Genomic DNA, 26,892 nt, shown 5'->3' with positions numbered 1-26,892 from the left:
ACAAACCTAACCCCAGAGGAGGAGTTCGAGGCGAAGCAGCCCTGCCGACCAACCCACGAAGATGTCTGCAGTTGCATCCGGGAAATAAACGAGACGCTGAGGATCCTAGTTAACCTAGGCGTGGAGGTACCGTACGATCTATTGGAGGAACTTACAGTGGCGGTCAGTTGCTATATTGAGGGAGTAGTCGACACACAATTGGGTCTAGAACTCATTTCAGACGTCGACTACGATCTCAATTTAGTAGCTTGCGGTAAGTCCTACCAACACGTTTGGAGAGCGACGGAACCTACCACATGGCCACCGTGATAGCGTAGCAAGAATAAAGCTACAAGAACATTAAAGTGGAGTGAAAAAGTTAAGGTGCAGTGCTGTGTAAAAAGCAAGTTATGCGCAAAATGATGTGCGGAAAAATTGACAGTGCTCGAAGAGAAAAAAACCCCTTTAGTTGGTTTTTATAATCAATTATGTTACAGCAAGACTGAGCAAGTGGATAATAAGATAACAAAAAATAAAAGTGCAGTGAGAATAAGTGTATATAAAGATCGATTAACGATCATTAGGCCATCAGAAGTCACCGGTCCAATGTACATCCAATACTCGAACGCTCCGATAACAATAGAGCATCTGAGCGACGGTTGGACCAGCGACGAAGACAACACGGATTTTAACAGACCGGCAGAGCCAGAGGACCCAGCGATCGTGGATGCACGGCGTCTAACCTGGGAAGCCATCGACTCCGTGGAGCAAACCACAAACCTAACCCCAGAGGAGGAGTTCGAGGCGAAGCAGCCCTACCGGCCAACCCACGAAGATGTCTGCAGTTGCATCCGGGAAATAAACGAGACGCTGAGGATCCTAGTTAACCTAGGCGTGGAGGTACCGTACGATCTATTGGAGGAACTTACAGTGGCGGTCAGTTGCTATATTGAGGGAGTAGTCGACACGCAATTGGGTCTAGAACTCATTTCAGACGTCGACTACGATCTCAATTTAGTAGCTTGCGGTAAGTATTAATCAGGGAGATAAGACAACTTAATGATTTCTTGGATCATTGGCAGGATTACAAAAAATAAATAACATTATGCATTAAAAAAAATAATAACATTCTTCTTCTAAAAAGCAAATTTGAAAGAAACAAAAGATTTTTCCTCCTTGAGAAAAAAAATTTAACGCCTAAAAGTAAAATTGAATGAAAGAAATGATTTTTCCATTTTAAAGATTTTTCACCTTGAGAAAAAAATAAATAATTTTTTTTTGCTTGATACAATATTCATTTTACATGACTAAATTGAAAGAAATCGTAAGGAGGTTAGAATTAATCAATAAAACATTGCAGCTAAATCGGGGAAGACAGCCCAATAATCCAAGAAACAATGAACAACGTTCAAATAACAACTGGAGGCAAACCCCCCAGCAAAACAATAACAATTGGAGGGCACAACAGCCACAAACCGGGTGACAAGGGAATGCCTAGAATAGACAGCCTACACAGGGTATAATACTCAAAACAGGCAACCCCCCACCCCAAATTTCATTAATCAAAGGAAATAAAGTTAGACCAACACAGGAATACAAACCAAAAGACATTGTTGACATTATAAGCGTAGGAGAAGGAACAAGAACTACCCATGGGACAACAATTACGGATGTAATTGTCGAGGGAATGAAAATCCAACTAGCATTTCACATCGTACCAGAAAATTTCAAAATACCCGTAGATTTTATACTAGGTAGAGATTTTTTGCATAAATCATCGATGTATAATAAATTATAATACCTAGATTTTCTCGGTAAAGCATGATGGAGAGTTTCTAGGGACGCCAATTGAAGATACAATCAATGGCAAATCACTCATACCTCCAAGATGCGAAGTAATTAGGAACCTTGATAAACTAGAAAAATTTGATATAGACGCGTTAGTCGGTGCAGAACAACTACAAGAAGACGTTCTATTAGAAAACTGCATTGTAAATAAAAACTACCCATTCATAAAATTACTACTTAAATACTTCTAATGAAGCTAAATTAGTAAACAATAGCCACATACTATTACTTTAAGTGAATTTGATCTAGTAAAGACTAACAATCATAAGGATAAAAATAGGTAGGCCATCATAAAGGAATTCATCCGAAAGGAAAACATTTTCCAAGATACAGATAAATCATTTGAACAATTACTTTTAAGTTATAGTGACATATTTCATTTGCCAGATAATCATTAGATTACAAAAAAAAATCTAATTTATAAAATTAGAAGATAAAAGACCCGTGTACATACCGAACTACAAACAAAATCATTCCCAAGGACCAGAAATCAAAAAGCAAAACAAGAAAATGCTTCAAGAATATGTAATAGAACACTCGGTGTCACATTACAATTCACCCATCTCACGGGTATCGAAAAAATCCACACAGGAGAAAAAATGGAGATTGATAGTAGATTTTAGACAGCTTAACAAAAAGTAGCTCCCTGATAAATTTCCATTGCCTAGAATAGATTCCATATAAGATCAACTAGGACGAGCTAAATTCTTTAGCACATTAGATCTTATATAAGGATATATCACCAAATACCGCTGGAAGAATCGTCTAAAAAGTATACAGCTTTTTCAAGCACGGATGGTCACTATCAATTTAAACGATCACCTTTTGGATTGAACATTTCTCTAAATAGTTTTGACGAATGATGACCATAGCCATGACAGACCTCACGCCGGAATGCGCTTTTGTATACGTTGATGATATAGTAGTGGTAGGAGCTTCGTAAAATCACCATCTAAAAATTTAGAAAAGTTTTTTGACAGACTCAGACACTACAACCTCAAACTAAACCCAGAGAAAAGTTGCTTTTTCAAAAAGGAAGTTACTTATCTCGGACATAAGATAACCGACAAAGGCATTCTTCCAGATGATTCGAAATATGACAGGATAAAGAATTACCCAATACCACAAAACGCCGACGACGTGAGAAGATACTTAGCATTCTGCAACTATTACAGAAAGTTCATCCCAAACTTTGCTTTGAAAGCAAAACCGCTTAAAACCCTACTAAAGAAAAATACAAAATTTGAATGGACACAAGAGTGTCAAGAAGCTTTCTAATACTTAAAAAACACACTGATTAGTCCACAGATATTACAATATCCTGACTTCAGTAAGCAATTTATACTAACCACAAACGCTTCAACTGCAGCATGCGAAGCAGTTTTTGCACGATCGCGTAGATATGCCAATATGCTTCGCCAGTAGAAGCTTCACGAAAGGGCAAGCGAATAAAGCAATCATCGAAAAGGAACTAGCCGCAATACATTGGGCTATAATACATTTTAAGCATTACCTATACGGTACAAAGTTTACCGTCAAAACGGACCATAGCCCACTTAGTCTATCTGTTCGGAATGAAAAATCCTTCATCAAAGTTGATGAGAATGAGATTAGATTTGGAAGAGAGTTCGATTTTACAGTTGAATTTGTAAAAGGGAAACAAAGTTGCAACAGACGCTTATTTTTCAAATGGATTATAAAAAATTGTTAAACCAAACATTAGAACAAAGCTTGACCCCAGGTAAATGCATAAAAAGTATTGCAAAATAATAAAAGAACTCATAAAAAACGAAGAATGCAAAATTCAAAACGGAATAATGAAGATTATACATCCAAGCAATATTACAAATATTGAGCACAATGTAATTACATTTGAAAAAATAGCTATACCAGTCAATAAGAGGCTAGAATAGTCAATAGGAAGGTCTATATCAAAGGTAATAACAGAAATCAATAAGGAAATCAAAGATAGATTTAAAAAGCTAGCGCCGTCACGAAACCGTTACAAGCGATGGGATATGCTAGGCTCAGCATAGAAATCAGAGAACACATAGCAACTTATCGCTAAAAGCGCAGCGTAGGACGAAGTCTAGTGTCGAAAAGTCCGCTGGAACAAAGTTTTATTGTACCTCGAAACATGTAAGCGAAACACTTATCTACCCCGGTGGTACTCGATGTACAGTTGTACGATCATCACATTACATGGCGACCGTAACTATCCAAAATCAAACATACGACATGGCGACCGTAACTATCTGCGAACGCATTACAACGTCTACAACTAACGAATGGTAAACAGATATATAATAATCGATAATCAACGATAATCAACAACTAAAATATTCAAACGCAATCTCGGGAACATCTTTTGTTGAAATACACAATACCAAAAATGTGCTTAAAGAAGAGATGTTATTCTACATATTTCCAATATTCAAAAATTCGCCCAAATTCGAAAACAATTGCAAAATATTCCAAATCAAACCACTCACCATAAATGATTCAATCATCGTTAACATACCACAATACATCGTTATGACCAAACAAGCAATATTTCTAACAATTAAACCATTCGATTTACTGCAACTACGTGAATACACAAAACCGTTCAAAGACATCTGTTGTTGAAAAACGCGGTGGATTTTTTATAGAAAACACTTTATTTACTGGTATGAGGTTCAATCAAAAAATTAGTCCACATGTACCGATTGTCGAATTTCAACTAAAGGCTAGGAGCGGGCCAATCCTCCTCCTTATCTCCTAATTTATCGTTTTTATCCTCCCTCTCACTCACTTCTCTAGCGTTGTGACCTGACAGACTGTTGGGCACTCACGAGTTTCCAACATCTGTCCTATACCAATATGGAAGGGAAAAGAATTCGAAAACGATCGAATATAGAATGGGAACTTCATCCTTACGTTTAATAATTGCACTTCACAATAGCAATCGATAACCGCACCTTCATGTCAGAAGAAACAACAAGTGCAAAAGAAGTACTAGGAGCTTTCCCCAATCTTACAGTGAATTGGAATATCATAGAGAAGTAATAGGAGCTTTCCCCAATCTTACAGTGAATTGGAATATCATAGAGAAGACAAATATGACAAAAATTCAAAATGAAATAATTTGAAACATGAAACATCCCAAACACATAGCAATTAAGCAGTTTTCACAATATTTGGAAGCATCACTATTACAATGGCAATTCTGATGATTATCGTTTTCGTGTACGTAAAAACAAGAAAATGCACGAATATTGCCATAAGATCAGCAATCATCAGAAGATCGCGAAAAGTCAAGAAGACGCCACCCAGCGAGAACTTCGCGGAGGAACTTCAATTTACCCCCGGAGGAGTTATGATACACGCATAGTGTCTAGTCCCAGCTAAGCGAAAGCAAAGCAGACGTTTACTTCCTGTGGCAAGAAACACACCACAAGATCATCGCGCTCTCCCGCGCTCTCCCATGATTCTCCACAGCGGGAAATCGCAGAACACATTTTATGCTGAGTTAGTACAAAATTTGCCAAATTAAAAAAGAAAAAACCTTAGCCAGGCATCGCACAAACAAGCTTCTAGAGATAAAGGTCTCAATTATCAAAAACAACATAAGACCACCGATTGCAGAGCATTGCTTACAAAATCTGTAGAACGAAGATGGCCAATTCTAAGAGGAAAGGGAATATGTACCAATTGTTGCCGGTTTTCAATCCATACCTCTTACAGTTGCAAACTTAGATAAGCTCGGTAAAGCTTGCTACTTTTCAATGATAGGAAACTTTGTATCAAGATTCCACCAAATACAAATTTTCGAAACCGATTATGAAAAAACGGCCTTTTCAGTGAACGGCGAAAAATATGAATTCCAGACACTGTACTGCGCACTTATCAGACCACTGCTGGAATACGCTAACATTGTTTGGTGGCCCGCATCTACTCGGACACTTTCGCGGTTATAGTCCATCTAACGGAAGGCAAAACGCTTCGCCCTTCGTGGTTGGCCACGTCGTCTCGATTACAGGACTAGGTGTTTGCTGCTTGGGATCCCGCCCCTCGCCGAACGGGTTGAGCACGCCAGGCTTGCATTTATTACGGGAATCTTAAACGGAACCATCGACTGTCCCGAGCTGCTTTCGAGAATTCACCTCTATGTTCCTGCCAGAATACTCCGTTGCCGGCCAATGCTGGCAGTCGCTGAAACCTGAACAACCTTTGGCTCTCGCAACCCCTTTCTTTTTATGTGCCGTCTACTAAATTCAGCTAACGATCTCTATGAGCCTGGAATGACGATAGCAGATGTATATTATCTAATGTATATTGTAAACAAAATTTGACTCGAGAGGGCTCTATAGTCCATTGAATAAACTAAACACGTTTGGCATTCGGATTAAACAACGCTTCAGCTACCTTTCTACAATTGTACATTTTTTCCAGCTACCTGTATACATTTCTTAATCATTCATTGCCGGGCTACATGAACCCTATTTTGGTCATGCACAGGCAGCAAGACCAAAGGACACAGAGGACGCCTATGCATTTTTGTGCAAATATAAAGCACAGGAACAGAATGCGATAGCTCATGATAAATATTTAAAAAAAAACAGCCTTATCAAAATCAGAAAAGATACAACCATGTCGATCAAAATAAAACGGATGATAACAAACCAACAAGGGTAGGATCTGAGAAGTGTTTCTCTAGATCAAACGAGATACCAGAACCGATGGACATATATACTTCAATGCGTACAAAGATGAGATGCGCACAGATGAGTGAAAAGGCAATATAATAATAATGAAGCCGAAAGTGGCGAGGAAGATAGCGAGGACGAACAAATACAAGCAGAAGGAAATTTTTGCATAGCCAACAAAAAAAAATACAAAAATACTTGACTGGCAAATACCCACCACACAGAAAGAAATTAAACAATTTCTTGATCTTACGGGATACTACCGTAGATTTATCAAAGATTATTCCAACCTCACGAAATCGCTTTCAAAATGCTGAAAAAAGGATTCAATCAAAGATTCAAAAAATAAAGAGTATCAAGAATCGTTTGGAAAACTTTAAAAAGGTAATTTCATCCGATCTAATTCTAGCATACTCCGACTTTCAACTCCCATTCATATTGACAACAGACACAAGCAACAATTTGCGCTCTTGGAGCTTTTCTAACACAAATTCAAGATAAAGTAGAAAAACCAATTGCTTTTGGAAGTAGAACATTAAATAAAACAGAAGAGACCAACAGCAAAAATACTGAAACCCTTTGAAACTGAAAAGTCGATATAAACATTGAAGAATCATCCTCCACTTTAAATTCCCTGAACCCTGACCGATAAATATTACAGAAACCAGATAATTAAAAAAAAAAACTCATTTACTACCAACTGAAACCCCGTTCCAATAGCATCTTATCGCCAATAGCGCAGTGTAAGCAAAAATCGACATCTTAAGCCAAGACAAAAATAACAAATGCATTGTAACCCAACCCACCCAAAGCAACAGTTTTGAAACACCCCACTTTTTCAATACGGGATCAATAAGAAAAACAATCGCAATATGATTGCACACCAACATATTTAACCAAATCAATAACTTTTCTTAGTATAAATAAACCACCACCGATTATAGCAATTCAGATTCATTCTGTCAGATTCGGTTCAGATGATGACTGTCAGGATAGGACTGTGCCCTTCAAACATCAATCGACTTCTCAATTAAAGAGTTTAGTTACGTCCCCCTACCTAAGGTAAGGCCTCTAAACTCCAACATTTCTAGTAAGGGAAACCTCTTAAACGTTCCTATGATCGCCTGGACGATCAAGTGTCGTAAAATCGGTTTCGAAACAGTATCCACCTCAGTGCTGCCTATTTCGGCATAATGCCGACCTTCCTTAACGATGTTTGAAGGCCAACCTTGCCGGCGCGAGTTCAAAGTTATTACATGGCGACCGTATCCAAAATCAAACATACTACATACTCACCATCCAAATACTACGAGTTACCAAACTAACCGAACTAATAATCAACACACAGGATCTCACATTAACGATATCGACCTATCCGAAATAGGTCAGATTGTAGAGGATATTTTCACACAATTGTAGAAATTAAAATCTAAAAAAGATCTAATAGCAATGATTGTAACAATCACAACCAAAAATTGTTTTAATAATATTAAAACGCATTACATAGAAATTTTATGCATATAAGATAGGAAGATAGCATCGCAAAAACAAAAAACCAAATTATTTAACTATTTAATAAGAAAATATATTTAAGGATCAGCAATATGTGAAACTTTCCTTAAACCTAACATACGTTTCTTAAACGTCGATTCTGTAATTCATAGAGCAGTTAGAATATCATGACTAAAACGTGGTATAACCATACTTATATCAAAAGAAATATGGCACGAAATATTAACTTTTCCTAAACTAAAAATAATTGAGGCGATTGGTATTTCTATTACAACGCGTAGAGGGTTGTTTCGACACACTAGATTAATGTTTAGCGTGTAAACAAGAATAATGACATACACAAGTAAAAACCTATCAAACATACAAAAGCGCAATGCACAAATTGAAAAAGAGGCTGAGACTCTCGTTTGGTCTGTTGAACGGTTTGAAATTTGAATCAATTACAGACCACAAGCCTCTGGAAAAAATAGTGTGAACTTTACATTGACATGCAAAATATTATGTTAAGAGGAAACATAATAATAATAATGCCATTTTCACGAAGAGAACAAACCTTAAGGCCATCCTGGTGTGTACCATCATGATAATTTAGCATCCACAGTCCAATCCAAGCAATCAGGCATTAAGGAAATCTAATGTTATATTATTTTATATTAAAACTTTCTTGTGCATTTTAAACCTTTAAATGTTGAAAAAAAAAAACTAATTCCTTTAGTTGGTTGACAAATGTTGTTTTAGAGCTGCTTGTACAAGAATCTTAAGTATTTTATCAAAGCCAACACAAATATAAAAAGAAATAAAGCCTATCGATGTAAATAATCGATCATTGAAGATAGTTTGCATAAACTAAAATGTTCTAAGTCCCAGCAAGCGAGATTGTCATCATGGCAAGACAAACAAAAATTTGAAATAATTTATAGTCTGTAGTTATGCTCTTACTTATGTATATCTCACTGTTCTCACAGAACTACAGAACACGGTGTCACATGACGAGAACTCAGAGCGCGATGTCGCGTTAAGCACAAGGAAACATTTCTAAAAACGATTTCGCACGATAATCAACGACATTCGAATATTTTCCGATTTCCGAAGACTCCACACGTGAGGCATCATGTTTCCCGTATGCATTCTGAAGACTCAATGTGACGAGACACGTCCAACAGAAGGACGGATGGATCCGCGATTAACGTAGAAACTCCAACATCATTTCACCTCTCAGCAGTCCAGCAGATTGACAACATTATCATAAATAGTAAATAAACCGTCTAAATTACTTTCTTTAACTAAATGTTGCTGCAACCTTAGAGAACGGTAGATGTGACAAGTAAACAATTGTTAAATGCAAGTTATTAAATTATAATAAAAAAATAAAAGGTAACAAAAAATATGGTTTATACAAAAAAAATCTATAATCCGATATTCAAATCATTTCAAATGAAGAGCTAACAGCACACTGCAGCCTAAATATAATTACAATGTACTCCACTCCAAGAAGAGAATGCATTAACGATTGCAATCGATTTTGGATCCGTCAACGTACTATAACAGACCAAATCCAAATATTTCCATCCTATCCAAATAAACCCAATTGGAAATATTGCTACATGCATTAAGTAATAAGCAAGAAAATGTTACCGAAAACCATATTGCCAGATAGTAACGCAAACGGGTGATCAAAATCAATAAGTTTATAAGTTAATTCTCGAAAACAATATAAAAGGGTTGCTACAAGCAGATAGTGAAAAAGCTGCTTATTGAAGGGCTGCCAGAATCAACTAAATTGCTAGCAACCATAAAACAAGCTAAGCAAATGACTCATCGACATACCGACTATGTCCGAAAAACGATCCACGTCCGGTTGAAATTTTTTGCAATTAGATAAAAGGGTGGAAAGCGTTTAATGCTCTCTTTTACCTCCTTTATCTCTATGACCTATGGCCGAAAGCGAGAACATAATAATAATCGAAAACGCATTTTAATCACCCATTATAAAGTACTCCATTTCGCAATTACCAGAAATACCTCTATATATTTTGTTATTTAAGCGGCAGAATAAGGTGCAAAGATTTTTTTACAATTCTGAAAGAATACAGTAGCGTAGCGTTCCAGAATTGTGATCATCCATTAAATAACCATCGATCCATCCCACAAAGACATTTTTCTTATAAATCAATAAAGTTTAACCATCGCCTGAAAATGTATGAAAACATGTTAGTGTTAGTCTGGAAAGCTGTTAGGGTATTTTATGATTTTTCTGCCTTAACTACCCTAATATGATCATTTAAAGTGGATTAAACTATCTAGCAATCAGGTCAAGCAGCTCAAACTCAGCACACAAGCGACAAAAGAATCGACATTAAAAAAAAAAAAAAAAAAACAAATCAAATTGTCTCATTGCCTTAGTCAGGATCAGGGATGGAGGAATTGATGCGTTTCGTTATTAGCATTTGTTTAATTTTAGGAAATTGTTTATAAGACAGTTTACCTTAGTGCAATAACGATTTCAGTGATACTCAAAGGAACGGAATAACTACACACTCTAACCGCCTGCGAAAAAATACACAATTTGAGCGGAAAGCAAATTTCATTAAAATTTAAATTTTAGTTTACATCAAAAGTTTTCAAACGGCTTCAGTGTAAAAATATAGTAAACACAACTTAAAATATTATTTGAAAACGGATTTTGAAAATGCCATTGGATGAAAATAAATGAACAAACTATTTGCTGGAATAATCTCATAAGTACATTATGCAACCATGGAAAGTAGAATTTGCCGAAAAATGCAAGATGTTTCTAATTTGTCAAGAAATTCTGAATATGTAAACTTTTCATCTCTTTCATTTCCTGTCATTCACGCAGCAGATACGAAATGTAACTTCATATAATCTCTTAGAACTAATTTACTAACTTCATCAAAGCTTAGGATCAAATTGATCTCCCTACCTTATACTGAAATCAGGACACACGAGCAGCAGATCAAAAGTATACCCCCTCATCGTCGTCGTCCTTTGAAGGCTGCAGCTGGAACATGGCTCCCGATGTTTCATCTGTAGTTCCCCATTTGGCCGCTTCACCTCCTCGTACCGTCACATTATAGCAAACGTTCTCACTTTTGAGCAAACTTTGCCGTAAAGTCATCATCTTATGAGAAAAATCCCGGCTCCGTATGGACGTCACGCTTAGGAATCCTTTGTATAGCTCCTGCATAAAACGACAATGCAGAAAACAGCTCTCCGAATTTCCAGATCCAAGAGAATTAATGCACGTTCGCATTATCTCGCCGCTAAGATCACCCAGACCAAGTACAAAGTCTTGGGGATGAAGTAAGCAAGTCAGCTTCATTGTTTCTCCAGTGGTTTCATTCGACCTCTTTTGCTCGTCAGGTTCGGCATCGGTTGGCTCATTAAGGGGTTTTTCTGCAATGCTTCTAGCATTACTTGGTGAATCGACGTTTTGGTCCGATGAATAAGTCAGCTTCTTCTGAATTGCGTCCCAATGCGATATATCCATTCCGCAAGAATATTCATAAAATGTGTAAGCCTCAATAAATTCTTGCATTCCATTGGTGTAGGCTCGTGTATACTGGTAAGGGTCCTGGTCCTTAAGCTCTTTTGCTATGTTAACAAAATGATTGCGAAAAATAGCTTCCAGTCGATCCTTCGCTTCGTTGCAAACTTTTTGCAAATTATTTTTCCTATAACAAGAGAAACATTTTTTTATTTTATCATAAAAATTGAAATCAGAAAAATAACTTTTAACTACACATAGTTTTATTGATTTTCCATTTTTTTTGTTAAACGTATTTTTTTTCTGCGCTTCACTAATAATTACACATATTAATCAATATAATTTACTCTACTAGCAGTAAATATAGGACGGTCGCGTGCATCAAATATCGTGTGTATCTGTATATGATTTAAAGTAGTGAAAAGTAACACGATTCATTTCACTACCCCACCTGGAGTCGGAGTATGACGGAGTATGAGGAGTATGATCCTATCGGTATTAATTCCGATGCGTATGTGTAATGTGTATGTAATGGACGTATATGTAATGGACGTGTATGTAATGTACGAAAACTATCTATACTTTATCGTTGCACCTACCCAACCTACTTATACTTTAAAGATCGAACCATCAATAATAAGAACCTTAAGCTTTCTGTAGATAAAAAAAACACTTAAAAAGTAGAAGCGAATAACGGAAATATTTTCAAAAGCTCCAAATATTGACGAAAGCTAAAACCATCTAAAATCTGTTCGTAGTGTAATGCTTCCTAAAGTCGCAATATATTTTTTTTTCTTTTGGCACAACAAACGCTGTCGGTCAAGGCCTGCCTGTACCCACTTAGTGAAGTGAGCGTGGCTTTCAGTGACTTTTTGTTACCATAGCAGGATAGTCAGTCCTACGTATGGGGGCACGGTCTATTCGGGGGTTGAACCCATGATGGGCATGTTGTTACGTCGTACGAGTTGACGACTGTACCATCAAACCGGCCCAACGCAATATATTTTACAACTAATTTTATAGTCGAAGTTTTGACTAAATTGATTTGAAATCATCCGGATCGTCAAATAACATAGAAAATTCAATTGTGGAATTTTCAATCGTATTGATCAATGATGTCGAAGAATCTGTTTTGAATTATAATTAAATACACTTTCAACCACATGTTACCTAGCCGAAGAGTTCATGCATTTTGAGTACATTCTTGCATTACTGCTATTTTTACTATTTCAAGCATTACAAATAATTACTAGCATTGCAATTTAATAAAATATGTTTTAAATTTTTTAAACAATTTAAACAATTTAATTTTAAACATTTTTTATGTATTTCACTGAGACTTACGGCCCGACCGAAAATTGGATAACGTTATATTATAATTATGCATTTATCAACACTATCTAATTAGAAATGAAAATTAGATGATGTCAAAAAGACAATAACTTTAAAAAATATACAATTATTTGAAGTCTTCAACCCTTTGGAAATACTAAAAATGAGGTTTAAAAATCGACTTTAAGTGACTTTGTAATTACACCAATAAATATATATATCGAATTGAACATCGAAATTGTTGAACTCATTTTTGAGAAATGCTTGGTGACTAGTTTTTGGTGAAAGGCGTATGCTTAACAGCTTTTAAGCGTTGTGGTAACTTTATAGACTATTTTACTGTGTTATGAAAGGGTGCATATTATATTACAAGTATCGTAAGGTTTTTTTTACTTTTTTTACCATTTTTTAATCTGACTTAGGCAATAATCTGAACAACAAATTGCAAAATTACAAAGCATGTGACAGAAACCAGTCTGGTACAGGAGTAAGAGCATATCATTTGAAACAAAAGCATCCGTGCACAGCGGCGAATTAACCAACGCTAATTCCAAGTTTCCTTTAATATTTTATGGTTTGCAGTTAATTAAACCATGAACTGGGAAATATATGGCGTGATTCGGCAAACGCAGGCGATCACTTGCGGTCCCTGCTTGAGCTAGATCCCGAAATACGCGATTTATGCGTTCCCGAGGAATCCACGCAACTCGAATATCCGTGCAATTTGAATATCACGTTTTTAGACTAAAATACAATTGGTAACTCGATATTTTTGATTAAATTTAGTACTTTTCTACACTACATCATTAATTCAATACGATTCGTACAGAAAATTCTGATACTTCTGGGTTTTGAGCGGATTAAATATTTTAGCAAAACTTCAACTTCTCCTGCATTGGACAATTCTTGAAGCAAATTGTGCTGATTTGACATTAGATTTGTCAATGTTAAAAAAAAAACCGCGTATTTCCGAAACCGCCCAAGTCGAGAACGGCTTAACTCGGCAACAGACTGTACTCAGCAAAACGGTTGCACTGTATCCGAGCGAACCAGCGCAGTATCACATTGCCTCGAGACGGACACGATTATGCTGACGCTTACATATTGTGTTTCATTTAAACCAGGGGTCTCCAAACTTTTCAGTTCGCGTGCCGCGTTGCTTCACAATCAACATTGTCGAAGGCCATTTTGACGCTACCTTTAGAACGGGTGGAAGTTCAAATCTCGTTTTAATAAGAAAATACTAGCAAAATACATAACATTTCTGGAACTATCTTTTATTGAATCTTGATTTTCGTCTTTCAGAATTAAAAAATAAATTTTGATTGGTTAGTCAGAAAAGAAAGCTATTTAATTTAACCTTTACTCAGTCATCGTGGGCCGCATTATAGGCTCTTGATTGCCGCATACGGCCCACGGGCCGTAGTTTGGAGACCCCTGATTTAAACCAAATGTCTAGAAACTGCGGCACGCCGGCCGCATGCAGGCCGGCAAAGCTCTTAATGTGGCCAGCGATGGTATTATTAGGTTTAAAACAATAAATCTATTATTTTGACTATTTTGATCAAAAAGTTATTTTTTTAAATTTTAACTGTTTTAAGGCTAAAGCCTAGCTTCAATAAAAGAATGTTGTAAGGATTTAATGTATTCAGATTAAATTTTCTTATTGACCGTAATTTAAACGTTTACCCATTAGCTAAAAGTATTGTCGAAATGACCTTCCACAACGTTATTTGCGAAGCAATGCCGCACGCGAACTGAAAAGTTTGTAGATGATTTTAACTATAACCTCATTTTAACCACCAGTCTTTGGTAGATTTTATGCTTTTGCGATTACGTATGATCTACAAAACCCTTAATTAATGATTAACCAGCTTGTATGGGTGCTTTATCGTTTTATTTTCTAAGTCAAATAGATTCATATAGTTTACTGTAGTGCCTGAATTTCCCTTTCGGTCGGTCCGGAAGGATCACCATATCGCGGAACTTATTAACAATACGCACTACAATCACAGTAACAATAACAAATATATCTACTTACCTAGGATCGATGGTATGCAGGAGAAAGATAATTCGCTTGGATTCGATCGTTATATCCCGGCTGATTTTCACGATGCGTTCGTATTTGTCGTGCTTCGCGTCTAGTATTGTAGCATATTCGCGGAAACACTGTATGATCGGATTATTTTCATCCACTGCCACATTTTCGTGATCTCTTCCGCGACGAGCACTGCCTTTGCCATAATGTTGGCGTTTATTTCCGCGATATCCACTCATTTCGGGATCCGAACTTTTCGTACAGAATGATGGAATAGCTAAATGTGAATGAATTTCGGCAATCCGCAATTTTCCGCAAGAACAACGTTCGACGCCGTGTTATTTTCCCGGCGAATGGACGATCTATGATGAACTGAAGCGAATGCGACGCATATAATTTGGCACTCACATACAGTTCAACAGTGGTCAAATGTAATGACAATTGCATAAAGACCTTTATTTTTGAATTTTGTACAGTCTGTCCCCGAGATACGCGATACTCGAGTTGGGTCCGTGTCATTAGGTACGTTCTCACAAGCTATATCGTCTGCGTTTTCCAAGTGCCATAGATTAAGCTTTAACAACTGGAAAATCAAATTCATTAAAAAAACGAAAGCTCGATAGCTTCATTGGTTTACTCAATAGATGACGTACAGTCTGAACTCACTAGTTGAACTTCGATTCCCTGCCAACTATTGCATAAGTGCTTTTTAGTTGGCATGTTTTTTTTTCAAAACCGTTTTATTAATACAAACGCATGCTTTTTAATTGAACTGTCAACCAACTATCGAGCGTTCAATTAAAAAGCATGCGAACTAAAAAGCGTTCAACTATTGAATTTTGACTACAGTAAGTCTTCCTGTAAAAATTATAAACCAATTAACAAATTTACCAAACGGATATATTATTTTAATCACAATTACCATTTGAATCAGAGCGTTTCTACATACACCGAGAATGCAGCTGAGAAAAAAGCTGACAGCATGCTTTGACAGCGACTGAAAGCATTTTCGGTGAGAGAAATCTCCTCAGCATGCAAAGAACGATCCCAAGTGCCACAAATCCACTAAACGACCACTAAACGGCTTCTAAACGACTCAAGTTCTCTACCTAAACGGAATATAGAAAGACTTCGTTTAGCAGACGGCAAACGACTCATGCATTCTAAAAATAGTGAAAAAGCTGGTGGCGCTCTCTGTTGGTGGGATACCCCAACTAGTTGAGCTTCATCGCTTGGAGGAAAGCTTTCTCATTTCCTCTGTACTGTTGTATGGTTTCGCATTGAAGTTATGCATCGCTAGAACTAGAACGGCGATACAATTGTCTAAATACTAAACTCCAACAATAACCGCCAGCACTGAAGCAAGTGAAATTTGAGTAATGATCGTTGGTGTAGATACCCACGTATCTGACCACACGATCATCTCTCAGCTGCAGTCTCGGTGTATGTAGAAACGCTCTCAAAGAAGGCTTTTCGATCTCAAACTGCCTGTGAGCGTTTCTACATGCACCGAGACTGCAGCTGAGAGATGGCTGTGAGAGAATTGACAACCGGTTTCTCACGCTGGTGTGTGTAGAAGCTCTGAAAAACGCCGATATGAGACTTTTAAAATGATGTTGAAAAAATCCATTTTAATCGCTAAAATGAAGTCAAAAAAGTTTTTTTTACTTTTTAATAATATTTCTACGATTATTAGACAGCAAAAATGCAAACTATAATTGATCGTCCACCAAAAACTGCCAATTTAATTTTTTCTCAGCTCCATCGTTCTTTGCATGCTGAGGAGATTTCTCTCGCCGAAAATGCTGTCAATCGCTGTCAAAGCATGCTGTCAGTTATTTTCTCAGCTGCTTTCTCGGTGTATGTAGAAACGCTCCGAGATATATAATTTTTTTTTGACACATAAATGTATCAAACAGATCCGTTTGACAAATAAATATATGCGCAATCTGAGATTGCACATCGTCTATTGCTACGGTAACGAACTTTTGACTACTTGTCAAATCGTTCTACACTACGGGACCTTCCCAAGCTCCCGACCAAGCTGGCTTTCGCTGGTCTTTTCCAGACCAGCGAAATACAGATAATTTTCGGGGATAGTGAACACACGTGAAGGATGAACCCATGTAAAAAAGAGCTAAAAATAGAAATGAACATTCGGATTCATTCCCTTCCCTCATATTCCAATTCATGCTCATGCTTCATCCTTGATGCTACCAACCACATCGCTAATTTTACTTCGAATCACTTTGCCAGTTGCGCCACCATATTATTATTCATGATCGTGCTATTTGCTTGTTTTGTTGTATGAAGGGGTACTGATACTAAATGAATTAAAAGAAATAAATAAAACAATAAAAATAATAGATTGACTATTAAACACGCATTTCAAACAATTAGTAAAGGGATCTGAAGTTACTGGAGCTGCATGTTTTAAAAAGAAATCAAAACTTTAAATCATCAATGAAAACAATAAAAATGGAATTGAACTCATGTCGACCATGGTGCAAACATTACACCATTACCATTTGACCATTACTAGTTCATGAACATGAATCGTTATCTATCAGTTTTAAACCCTTCAAATACAGTCATTATCCGATATACGCTATCGCACGGGACCGAGCGCAATAGCGTATCTCGAGTTTTCGCGTATAGCGGATTCCTATGGAAAAATAGTTTACACTACCGGTTCAAGGGTTGAAATATAGCGTCACAGAGTTTTGCATTGAAGTTTTTTGTTATAAAACAGGTATCTTTTGCACAAATTTAATGCAAAATGCATTAAGAACACTAAGGAAATTCAAAAAGAGCATAAAATATTTCAAATAATTAAAATATTTGCAAAAAAACAAATGGAGCTGTCAAATTTAGAGGAATCGCGTACTGCGAATTCGCGTATATCGAGTATCGCGTACTGCGGATAATTGCTGTATAGCACAATTAACAAAGAGATGTCTAAAAGTTCATCGATGCGTGTGAGAGAGTAGAGCTGATGAATAGAAAGAGATGGCATGAGTTTATGTTAATTATCCCCAAGGTGGATTAAAAATATCAGGTGGTGGATTAGGGACTTTGGAGGGTCGCCATAGTTGAGGGACTTTACGTCATTTTTGAACCGTTAACCATTGGTTTCCACACACTAAGCTTAGCAAATAGAACAGATTTCTTTGTTATTATGTGCATTTTTGTGTGTCTATTGATTTTACCGAAAAAATGAGATATATTAGCAAAAGATTTGATGATTTGTTTATGCACGAAATTTAAAATCACGTGAGTAACAGTTCTAATCTCGTGTAAATTGTCCATGCGGCTCGTCGATAATAAGGAATCAATGTGAAAATTGAAAAAAAATATGGTTTTCTTAATTTTTATCTCCAAAAATGTGGAATAAAACAAAATAACACACTTTAATCCATGTTTTAATGTTTAATAAGAACTCGCAAAGTCCAAAATATATTTTCAAAGAATATTCAATCGAAAAAATTGGGTAGATAAATTAAATGAACAAATTTAATAAATGTTAACAAAGTTTGAATCCTGGGGACCTTACGTCAAATGACGAATTGTCAAAATGCACTAGAGTCCATCACCTGATATTTTTAAATCCACCTAGATTATCCCCGAAAAATTTCGCTTGGGTTGTTCCTACACAGGCTTTGCGCGCAACTCAAGAACATACTGTACTCCGTGTTCGATACTTATGACATTTCTAATGCACCTTCTGTTGTCCTATACCTTTTCCATTGTGCAATGCCAAATTGTACATGCAAAAGATTAGAAAGTCCAAAACAAGACCAACAAACAACGTCAAACAGAGCTCGTAATAAACAAAGTTGGCCACGGGGAAAGTGGTTTGCTCTCCGTAATTGCCACCACCGTGGTATAGCTGTGCAGTGAATAGTGAAAAAAGGAAGGAAGAATCGGTTGACAAAAAGCTGGTTAGTGGTTTAAAGATGGGCACGACACAAAAAAAATGATTTATTTCCGTGAATAACCATAGAACCCATCATCTAGATTGTGCCATACGTTGTAACTAGTGGGAAAGGAAACTAAAAATACTTACCTTTTGTTACATTTTACGAATGACCGCGCTAGTACATTAGTGTCAGGAGAAAGATAAAAGTATAAAGTGAAAAGTGAGCACTGAAACGTGTCGTTTTCACACGTTGATGCTTTTATTATTTATGTAAAGCCCATTAGATGATTGGAAAGAAATGCCAGAACGGAAGAAACTTTTCCGGATGAACACAACTAATCGACTCAATGTGCGATAATCTAACCATGCCGATTCGTGGTACATTTTTTGTTAGTTCCGTAATCAGCTCCGCTCTATAAGCTAGCTAAGTTGAAGTATTTTTTTCATTCAAGTTATGTCGCTTTTTGTCGTTGTTGGCATGAAACCGCCCTATAGGAACCATCACACGCATTTCATTGGCTTCAGATAGAAGAATGTGTGTACTGGGCCTCAAAAGCTGAAAAAAGGCACTAGCGGAGGCATTCGGGCGAAATATTGACGCAATGATTATTTTCACCCAACGTGCATGGTAGTGAATCCGAGACCGAACACCACAACAGGATGTGAGCGAGCAGCAGCCAAATAGATTCAAGTGTGCTCTCTTGCCGCTGACTTGATAATGATTTCCATCAAATCTAAGAAGGCTGGTTGGTCACAGATCGTGGTATACGCTGTCTAGATTGCTGGTGCTCATCCAGAAAGAGGAACCGATTTGTATCATTTCTCTTATCAAGCCTACACCGAGGTTCGTTGATTGATCCGTTGAATTGTTCGTTCGTTTTGGTGCAGTCTTCTTTGCAACTGCGTAACGTTGGCTGCTGACTATGTTTAAGTGGAGCGTGATGAGTCATATTTGCTTCCGCAAACGGTTACTTCCTTGGTAGTGAGCTACATTTGCGACAGTTGGACAGCCACATTGCAAAGAACACCAGTATGTTTCTGATAATTAATACGTAGTGGTGTTGATAAGGCGATTTTTATCGACAATGAGTGTGAACTTCATGCATAATTGCGATAAACTAACCTGCGACGTGTCGATAAAAAGTGCTTGGTCTGTTCATGAACGGTAGTAATTCAACTACCGATAATAGCGATTTTATGCAACGAAGGGTTTTGCAGAAATATTGTTTTTGTGTCCTTAAATTTGCATGAGAATTTTTAAACTCTTTAACAAATGTACTACCGGTCAAAATATCGCTTGCTGAATTTAATCTGAAACGATAAGCAATGGGGTGTGTTATCAGAAAAGACTGCCTCGTAAATCTCAGCTTACCGCTGCTACTAAGTGCAACATTCTTAGAACGTTTTATGGAGAGATGTAGCCGGTAGTACCGAATCGGATTTCCGGATTGCAGTTAGCTTAGTGGGTTCAGTAGGTTTCGATTTTCGATATATCATGTGCAATTTCGATTTTATGCAACGAAATCATAGCTCGGGTTTAGAACTCATTGATCCGATTTGATTCGTGAATGGAGTAGTATGATACATAACTAATATCAACCAGAAGAATCAAAGATCTATTTTTACAGGTGTACCAGCAATAATTCTTAATAATGTTTTTTTTTATATATATTTTAGGAACCTAAACGTCAGCCGTACTAACATGGATTATGCAAACTTCCCCAACTTGACCAGTGTTTATTCACCCAACCGTGAGGCGTGCCTTGTATTGAACAAAACCAAAATTTTGATAAACCTATATGAAGGCATCCCGGAAACCTTGCTGCTGAACGTGATTGCGTGGTTTTTCCTAATACTGCTGTTCACACTACTCCGCCAGCAGGCCTGGGACTATGGGCGGCTGGCGCTAGTGAACAGCCATGGAGAGAACAAACGCTGGACGCAACTCTTCTATGCCCACGGCAACGTGCCCGGTGGTGGTGGAGCGATGAATGGTTCCACCGAAACGTCAGATACGCTCAACAGTCTCAGCATTGATCGTGGTTGCTTTTCATGGATTGTGGCCACCTTTCGGCTGACGAAAGAACAAATACTTACGCACAGCGGCCCGGATGCTGTACACTATCTATCTTTTCAGCGACATCTCATCGTGGTGATGGGCATTATGACGGTGATCTCGATAGCAATCATACTACCGATCAACTTTTCTGGCACACTGAGTGGTGATAAGAACTCGTTTGGACACACAACGATTTCAAATCTCGAACCAGATTCGCCGTCGATGTGGGCACACGTCGTGTTTGCGATCGCCTACGTCCCGATGGTGGTGTTGATAATGAGGCGTGCTTCGGGCCGCAACGCTTTCAAAACGGCACCGACGCGTACAATCATGGCGACTAATATTTCCCAAGGCGACTGCAGCAAAACCATCATAAGAACCTACCTACAGCAACTGTTTCCGGACGTGACGATCGAAGACATTCAACTTGCATACAATATTTCAAGCCTAATCAAAGCGGCAGAGGAGTACGAGCGAACGGTCGAAGCTCGGATCTACTGTGAGGCGCACCGCAACCGTGACGCGATCCAGGCTCAACCATCTTGCTTCAGCTGCGAGAAGGTTGACGCGTTGGAGTACTATAAAGACCACGAGGTACAGTTGGCCGGGGAGGTAGCACGGATGCGTGCGTCGGCGCTCAACGAGCCACTCGGAATTGCATTCGTCACGCTGAATTCGGCCCACGAGGCACAACACGTAATGCTACACTTTAAACCTGGAACGTATCGAGAGTGGAATCTGTCCTTCGCACCTGCACCATCGGATATATTTTGGGAAAATCTTAACATCGATACCGCCCAGTGGTACTGCAAGTGGGCGACGGTTAATTTTGCGTTGTTTTTGTTCCTCTTTTTCCTTACAACGCCCGTCATTATCGTGAATCAGCTGGATACGCTGTCGCTGACGAAAAATACCACAACACAGATTAGCAAGATCAGCCCGCTGGTGTCGGAATTTCTACCGACGCTACTGCTATGGTCCTTGTCCGCATTGATGCCGGTCATCGTTGCATACTCGGACACGTGGTTGTCGCACTGGACTCGTTCGCGCCAAAATTATCTCATCATGACGAAAACATTCGGCTACCTGTTGTTCATGATATTGATTTTACCGTCCCTCGGATTGACAAGTGCCCAGGCACTGCTGCAATGGACGATTGAATCAAACGACACGTACCGTTGGGAATGCATCTTCCTTCCGGACAAAGGTGCGTTCTTTGTGAACTATATCATCACCGCTGCGTTCATTGGTACCGCCCTCGAGCTGATACGTTTCCCGGATCTCATTTGTTATCTTTGGAAGCTGGCAACGGCCAAGTCTAGAGCTGAAACACCTTACATCAGGAAATCTATCCTTATTACGTTCCCGTTCGGTATTCACTATGCTTGGATGGTGATGGTGTTTACGACTAGCACAGTCTATAGCCTTGCTTGCCCGCTGATCATGCCTTTTGCTATGGTGTACATCACATTGAAACACTTTGTCGACAAGCATAATCTATTTTTCGCGTTCGCACCATCCAATATGATCAGTCAAGGTAGTGGGGGTAAAATTCACAGCACCGCCGTTACTATGACAAAATTTTCGGTGGTTCTGCTTTTGATCATCATGGCAGCATTGGCCGTGGTGCGCACTGGACAGGTTGAGCTTCGTGCTGTCGTACTGATCCTTGCTCTGTGCGCCACTCTCGTAATGTTCGCATGCATGTCACCGATTAAACGGTGTACCACAAAGCCACTACGCATCGTGGAACTGGATGGACCGGCCCCGATCTACGTGGCAGATGTTTTAATCAACAGAAGAATGGTATCAGATAGCCCGTCCCATCTCAGCTACGGTTCTGACACGACTATGAACATTGTGATGAATGATGCCGATGTCAGTGTGACTGCATAGAGCACATCCTCCTTTTCCTTCCATACCTTTCCCCTGTACACCCGTTTTATGCTCTCCTCTCCCGTGGTCGTAGGCATGATCGAAAGTGATATTAAATGTTAAGCCAACTAGATTGCTTACAATGCAGTATTCCGTGTCTCATGTATGTGCAGAACCGGAACCTAATCAGCTCAGATTTTCTGTTAGCTATCTTCACCGTGGTTGTAAATTGGCTTGTATGGGCACACCGCTTTACCACTAGACTTTTTGTGCAAGTCTAGAATGACACAAGCTCTAAACAATAGTTGTGATCGATCAAACCATTTGGAGTACAGATTTTCTTTGTTTAGTTTGTGGTGAATGTTTTGGTCAGCTTTTATGTATGCTTTATGATTATCATTTTTGTATCTTTTGGATTGAAACCAATTGCACATTTAGTTTTATGTTAATAATGACTCAGTATACCAGTAAAATTATTAGCAAAATTGTGTTGTACACATTCCCAAGAACGTGTTATTCTTTCTATGCTATTCGTGTTATAATTTGTTAACAAATAAAGTTTTGATTTATTAGCCTGCAGAACCAATCGATGGAGAGAAAAAAAAACTCCACTCGGCGAGCAAATGTGATCTTGTGCAAATAAACATTTCCTGTCCACAGTAATAAAAGCGTACAGTGAAGGAAATGTTGACTCCAGACTTGTATGTTATTTGTAAGAGATTTATATAACTTAAGGAACAATAAAACTTGTACTAATCCAAATGTTTGACCAGTAAGAATATTTACTTTCATTGCACCATAACAAAACGCTAGTTAAAGCCACTTGAGAATTTAACCCTTTACACAGTCTCGCAATTTTTGGAAAAAGCACACACCCATAATGAAATAATGACAAAAAGATAATAAAAGAAAATAACTTGGACTCTTTCTGCAAACGGTTGGTTTACACAAAAACTGATTTGCAAAATATGCCATTATCTTTGTTTATTTCCTTCCCCTCCCCCACGCGAAACGCAGAACAAAAGTACAGCAAGAGTCTCAATCTGGAAAATCACTGAATGGGTTAAAATGAATAAATAAAATACACAAATAGTTTTTTATCAAAATTTTCAACTACGCAATGGGAAGAATGGGCGTAAAAGTAAAATTAAAATTTTAAATTAAAAAAAATCAGTGGGTGTACTGAAAATCAGCTAAAAAATAATATCCTTTACGGTGAGGGTTGCCAAAGGAATGGCCATAGCTGCAAACCGTAGCGGTACGCAGTTGTCGCTCATCGTACACAATAGCCGAGACAAAATGTAACGCGAGAGCAGCTTAGCACAGCCAAGACCCACTGCTAGATGATTCGAGCTCATGTTCGTGCAGTATCGCGTGCAATCGAGCACACACTCGATGTGACTCGAGTAGGTTCGAGTAGGATCGAGTAGCTTGTGGAGCATTCTAGAAATTGTATGGTTTGATATATATAGCCGTGTTTCGAGCAGTGAGCGTCATTCAGAAAATAACAAGCAAAGAGTAAAGAGCGAGCTATCGTGAACTAGAACGTGGTGAACCAAACAAATTGAAATAGTGAATTATCACTCAAGATACACAAACGTGAACAGTTTTTCTGCGCTATCAGTGAAGAATTTCAGTGCATACAGTATAATAGACACATCATTGACAAGATGCCTTCTGCAATTGGAATCGATCTGGGCACGACCTATTCGTGCGTGGGAGTGTTTCAGCACGGCAAGGTGGAGATTATTGCCAACGACCAGGGCAACAGAACCACACCGAGCTATGTTGCGTTTTCGGACACGGAGCGCCTCATCGGTGACGCGGCCAAGAACCAGGTGGCCATGAACCCCACAAACACAGTGTTTGATGCCAAGCGACTGATCGGACGCCGGTATGACGACCCTAAGATTCAGGCCGATATCAAGCACTGGCCGTTCAAGGTGGTCAACGACTGCGGCAAGCCGAAGATTCAGGTGGAATTCAAAGGAGAGCGCAAGACGTTTGCACCAGAGGAAGTCAGCTCGATGGTGCTGACGAAAATGAAGGAAACGGCCGAAGCATACCTGGGACACTCTGTGAAGAATGCGGTCATCACGGTTCCAGCGTACTTCAATGACAGCCAGCGACAGGCCACGAAGGATGCCGGTGCGATCGCGGGCCTAAATGTGATGCGAATCATCAACGAACCGACGGCGGCCGCATTGGCTTACGGTTTGGACAAGAACCTGAAGGGCGAGCGCAACGTGTTGATATTCGATCTCGGCGGAGGAACGTTCGACGTGTCCATTTTGACGATCGACGAGGGCTCTCTGTTCGAGGTACGAGCCACTGCCGGTGACACACATCTGGGAGGCGAAGATTTCGACAACCGAATGGTGGGCCATTTCGTGGAGGAGTTCAAACGCAAGTTCAAGAAGGACGTGTCCAAGAACGCCAGAGCACTGCGACGCTTGAGGACGGCATGCGAGCGAGCGAAGCGGACGCTTTCGTCCAGCACGGAGGCCACGATCGAGATCGATGCCCTCATGGACGGAATCGACTACTACACAAAGATCAGCCGAGCACGATTCGAGGAGCTGTGCTCGGATCTGTTCCGCTCGACACTGCAACCGGTGGAGAAGGCCCTGTCGGATGCAAAGATGGACAAGAGCTCCATTCACGACATCGTGCTGGTAGGTGGATCGACCCGCATCCCGAAGGTGCAGTCGCTGTTGCAGAACTTCTTCTGCGGCAAATCGCTGAACCTGTCGATCAACCCGGATGAGGCGGTAGCATACGGTGCGGCCGTCCAGGCGGCTATTCTTAGTGGAGACAAGGACGAAAAGATCCAAGATGTATTGTTGGTCGATGTGGCTCCGTTGTCGCTCGGAATCGAAACGGCCGGCGGAGTGATGACGAAGCTGATCGAGCGAAATTCGCGCATTCCGTGCAAACAGACGCAGACCTTCTCGACCTACGCGGACAACCAGCCGGGAGTGTCGATTCAGGTGTTTGAGGGCGAGAGAGCCATGACAAAGGACAACAATCTGCTGGGCCAGTTTGACCTATCAGGCATTCCGCCGGCACCGCGCGGTGTGCCAAAGATTGAGGTAACCTTTGATCTGGACGCCAACGGTATTCTGAACGTATCGGCGAAGGAAATGAGCACCGGCAAGGAGAAAAACATCACGATCAAGAACGACAAGGGCCGCTTGTCGCAGGCGGATATCGATCGCATGCTGGCCGAGGCGGAGAAATTCCGAGAGGAGGATGAAAAGCAACGGGAGCGAGTCGCGGCTCGCAATCAGCTCGAGGCGTACTGTTTCAGTCTCAAGCAAACGCTAGAATCAGCCGGCTCGAAACTGAGCGAAGGCGATCGCAAAACTATCGAGGAACGGTGCAACGAGACACTGCGCTGGATCGACGGCAACAGTATGGCAGAGAAGGAAGAGTACGATCACAAAATGCAGGAGCTGACGCGGGCTTGCAGTCCGATCATGACGAAGTTGCATCAGCAATCGGGAGCCGGTCCATCCCCGACTAGCTGTGGCCAGCAGGCTGGCGGGTTCGGCGGACGCACGGGTCCCACGGTAGAGGAGGTGGACTAAGATGATGAAGAAGACAGAATTAGATTAGATGACAGTATTGCAAAGCGGCCATTATCGTAGGCGGAGACTGGCCCCACTCAAAAGAAGACTGTGTAAATATTGTGTAAATATGTGTAAGTTAGACAAATAGAGAATAATAACATAATGTAATTTATTGTATCAGCAAGTTCCTAGTTAAATAAAAAGAAAATTGAAACTAGATGTTGCAGTGCAATGCAATGTTTTAGCAATCAGAGCGATATCACACAAACTTGGGAATGGGGATCGGTTTACCATTGAATTGAGCATCACAAAATTATGTTAATTCCCTTATCACACCCTGTGAACAACTTAAACTATATATTTTGATTGAAGTCAGGCCATATAGTTACTTATCTCGATTAGGTAGCATATTTGACTTTGTAGAGTATAGTCATTGTAACCAAACACTTATTTTAGTCAATTGTTTACAGTTACTGTTATTATGTACAGTCAGTCCAAAAAGTATTCGTCTAGCTGAATATTTTGCAGAAAAAGGCGAATTATGGCCGCAATACGTATGGGG

At 39.3% G+C, this 26,892-nt stretch overlaps 2 protein-coding genes across 3 annotated transcripts; one reads left to right on the top strand and one right to left on the bottom strand.

The window, feature by feature from the left end:
- Window positions 1–9,898: 9,898 nt before the first annotated feature.
- LOC120950930 (translin-associated protein X) lies at window positions 9,899–15,306 on the bottom strand. Of its 2 annotated transcripts, XM_049607635.1 has the most exons (3): window positions 14,909–15,306; window positions 10,972–11,722; window positions 9,899–10,217 (listed from the first exon to the last, which is right to left on the bottom strand). In XM_049607635.1, exons 1-2 carry the CDS (start codon window positions 15,142–15,144, stop codon window positions 11,005–11,007), a joined length of 954 nt encoding a protein of 317 aa, XP_049463592.1. In that variant the 5' UTR covers window positions 15,145–15,306; the 3' UTR covers window positions 9,899–10,217; window positions 10,972–11,004. The 2 variants fall into 2 exon arrangements, with proteins under 2 accessions (XP_049463592.1, XP_040225280.2); XM_040369346.2 differs by having other exon boundaries at window positions 9,899–11,722.
- A 3,355-nt stretch (window positions 15,307–18,661) lies between these two features.
- Window positions 18,662–26,549, top strand: LOC120961147 (uncharacterized). Its single transcript, XM_049610984.1, has 3 exons — window positions 18,662–18,846; window positions 20,502–22,767; window positions 24,330–26,549. The coding sequence occupies exons 2-3, from the start codon at window positions 20,527–20,529 to the stop codon at window positions 26,346–26,348; spliced, it is 4,260 nt and encodes a 1,419-aa protein (XP_049466941.1). The 5' UTR covers window positions 18,662–18,846; window positions 20,502–20,526; the 3' UTR covers window positions 26,349–26,549.
- Window positions 26,550–26,892: the final 343 nt, after the last annotated feature.

Source organism: Anopheles coluzzii, chromosome 2 (genome assembly GCF_943734685.1).
Source record: "Anopheles coluzzii chromosome 2, AcolN3, whole genome shotgun sequence".
Lineage (NCBI taxonomy): Eukaryota > Metazoa > Arthropoda > Insecta > Diptera > Culicidae > Anopheles > Anopheles coluzzii.
The sequence above is the reverse complement of the archived record's forward strand: the minus strand, read 5'-3'. Positions and strand labels throughout refer to the sequence as shown.

Coding starts and splice junctions, on each gene's coding strand:
- LOC120961147 (XM_049610984.1), top strand. CDS start 20,527: ATGGATTATGCAAACTTCCCCAACTTGACCAGTGTTTATTCACCCAAC. Junction 22,768..24,329: donor TGAATGATGCCGATGTCAGT/GTGACTGCATAG, acceptor ACAAATTGAAAT/AGTGAATTATCACTCAAGAT.
- LOC120950930 (XM_040369346.2), bottom strand. CDS start 15,144: ATGAGTGGATATCGCGGAAATAAACGCCAACATTATGGCAAAGGCAGT. Junction 11,723..14,908: donor CTGCATACCATCGATCCTAG/GTAAGTAGATAT, acceptor CTCTTGTTATAG/GAAAAATAATTTGCAAAAAG.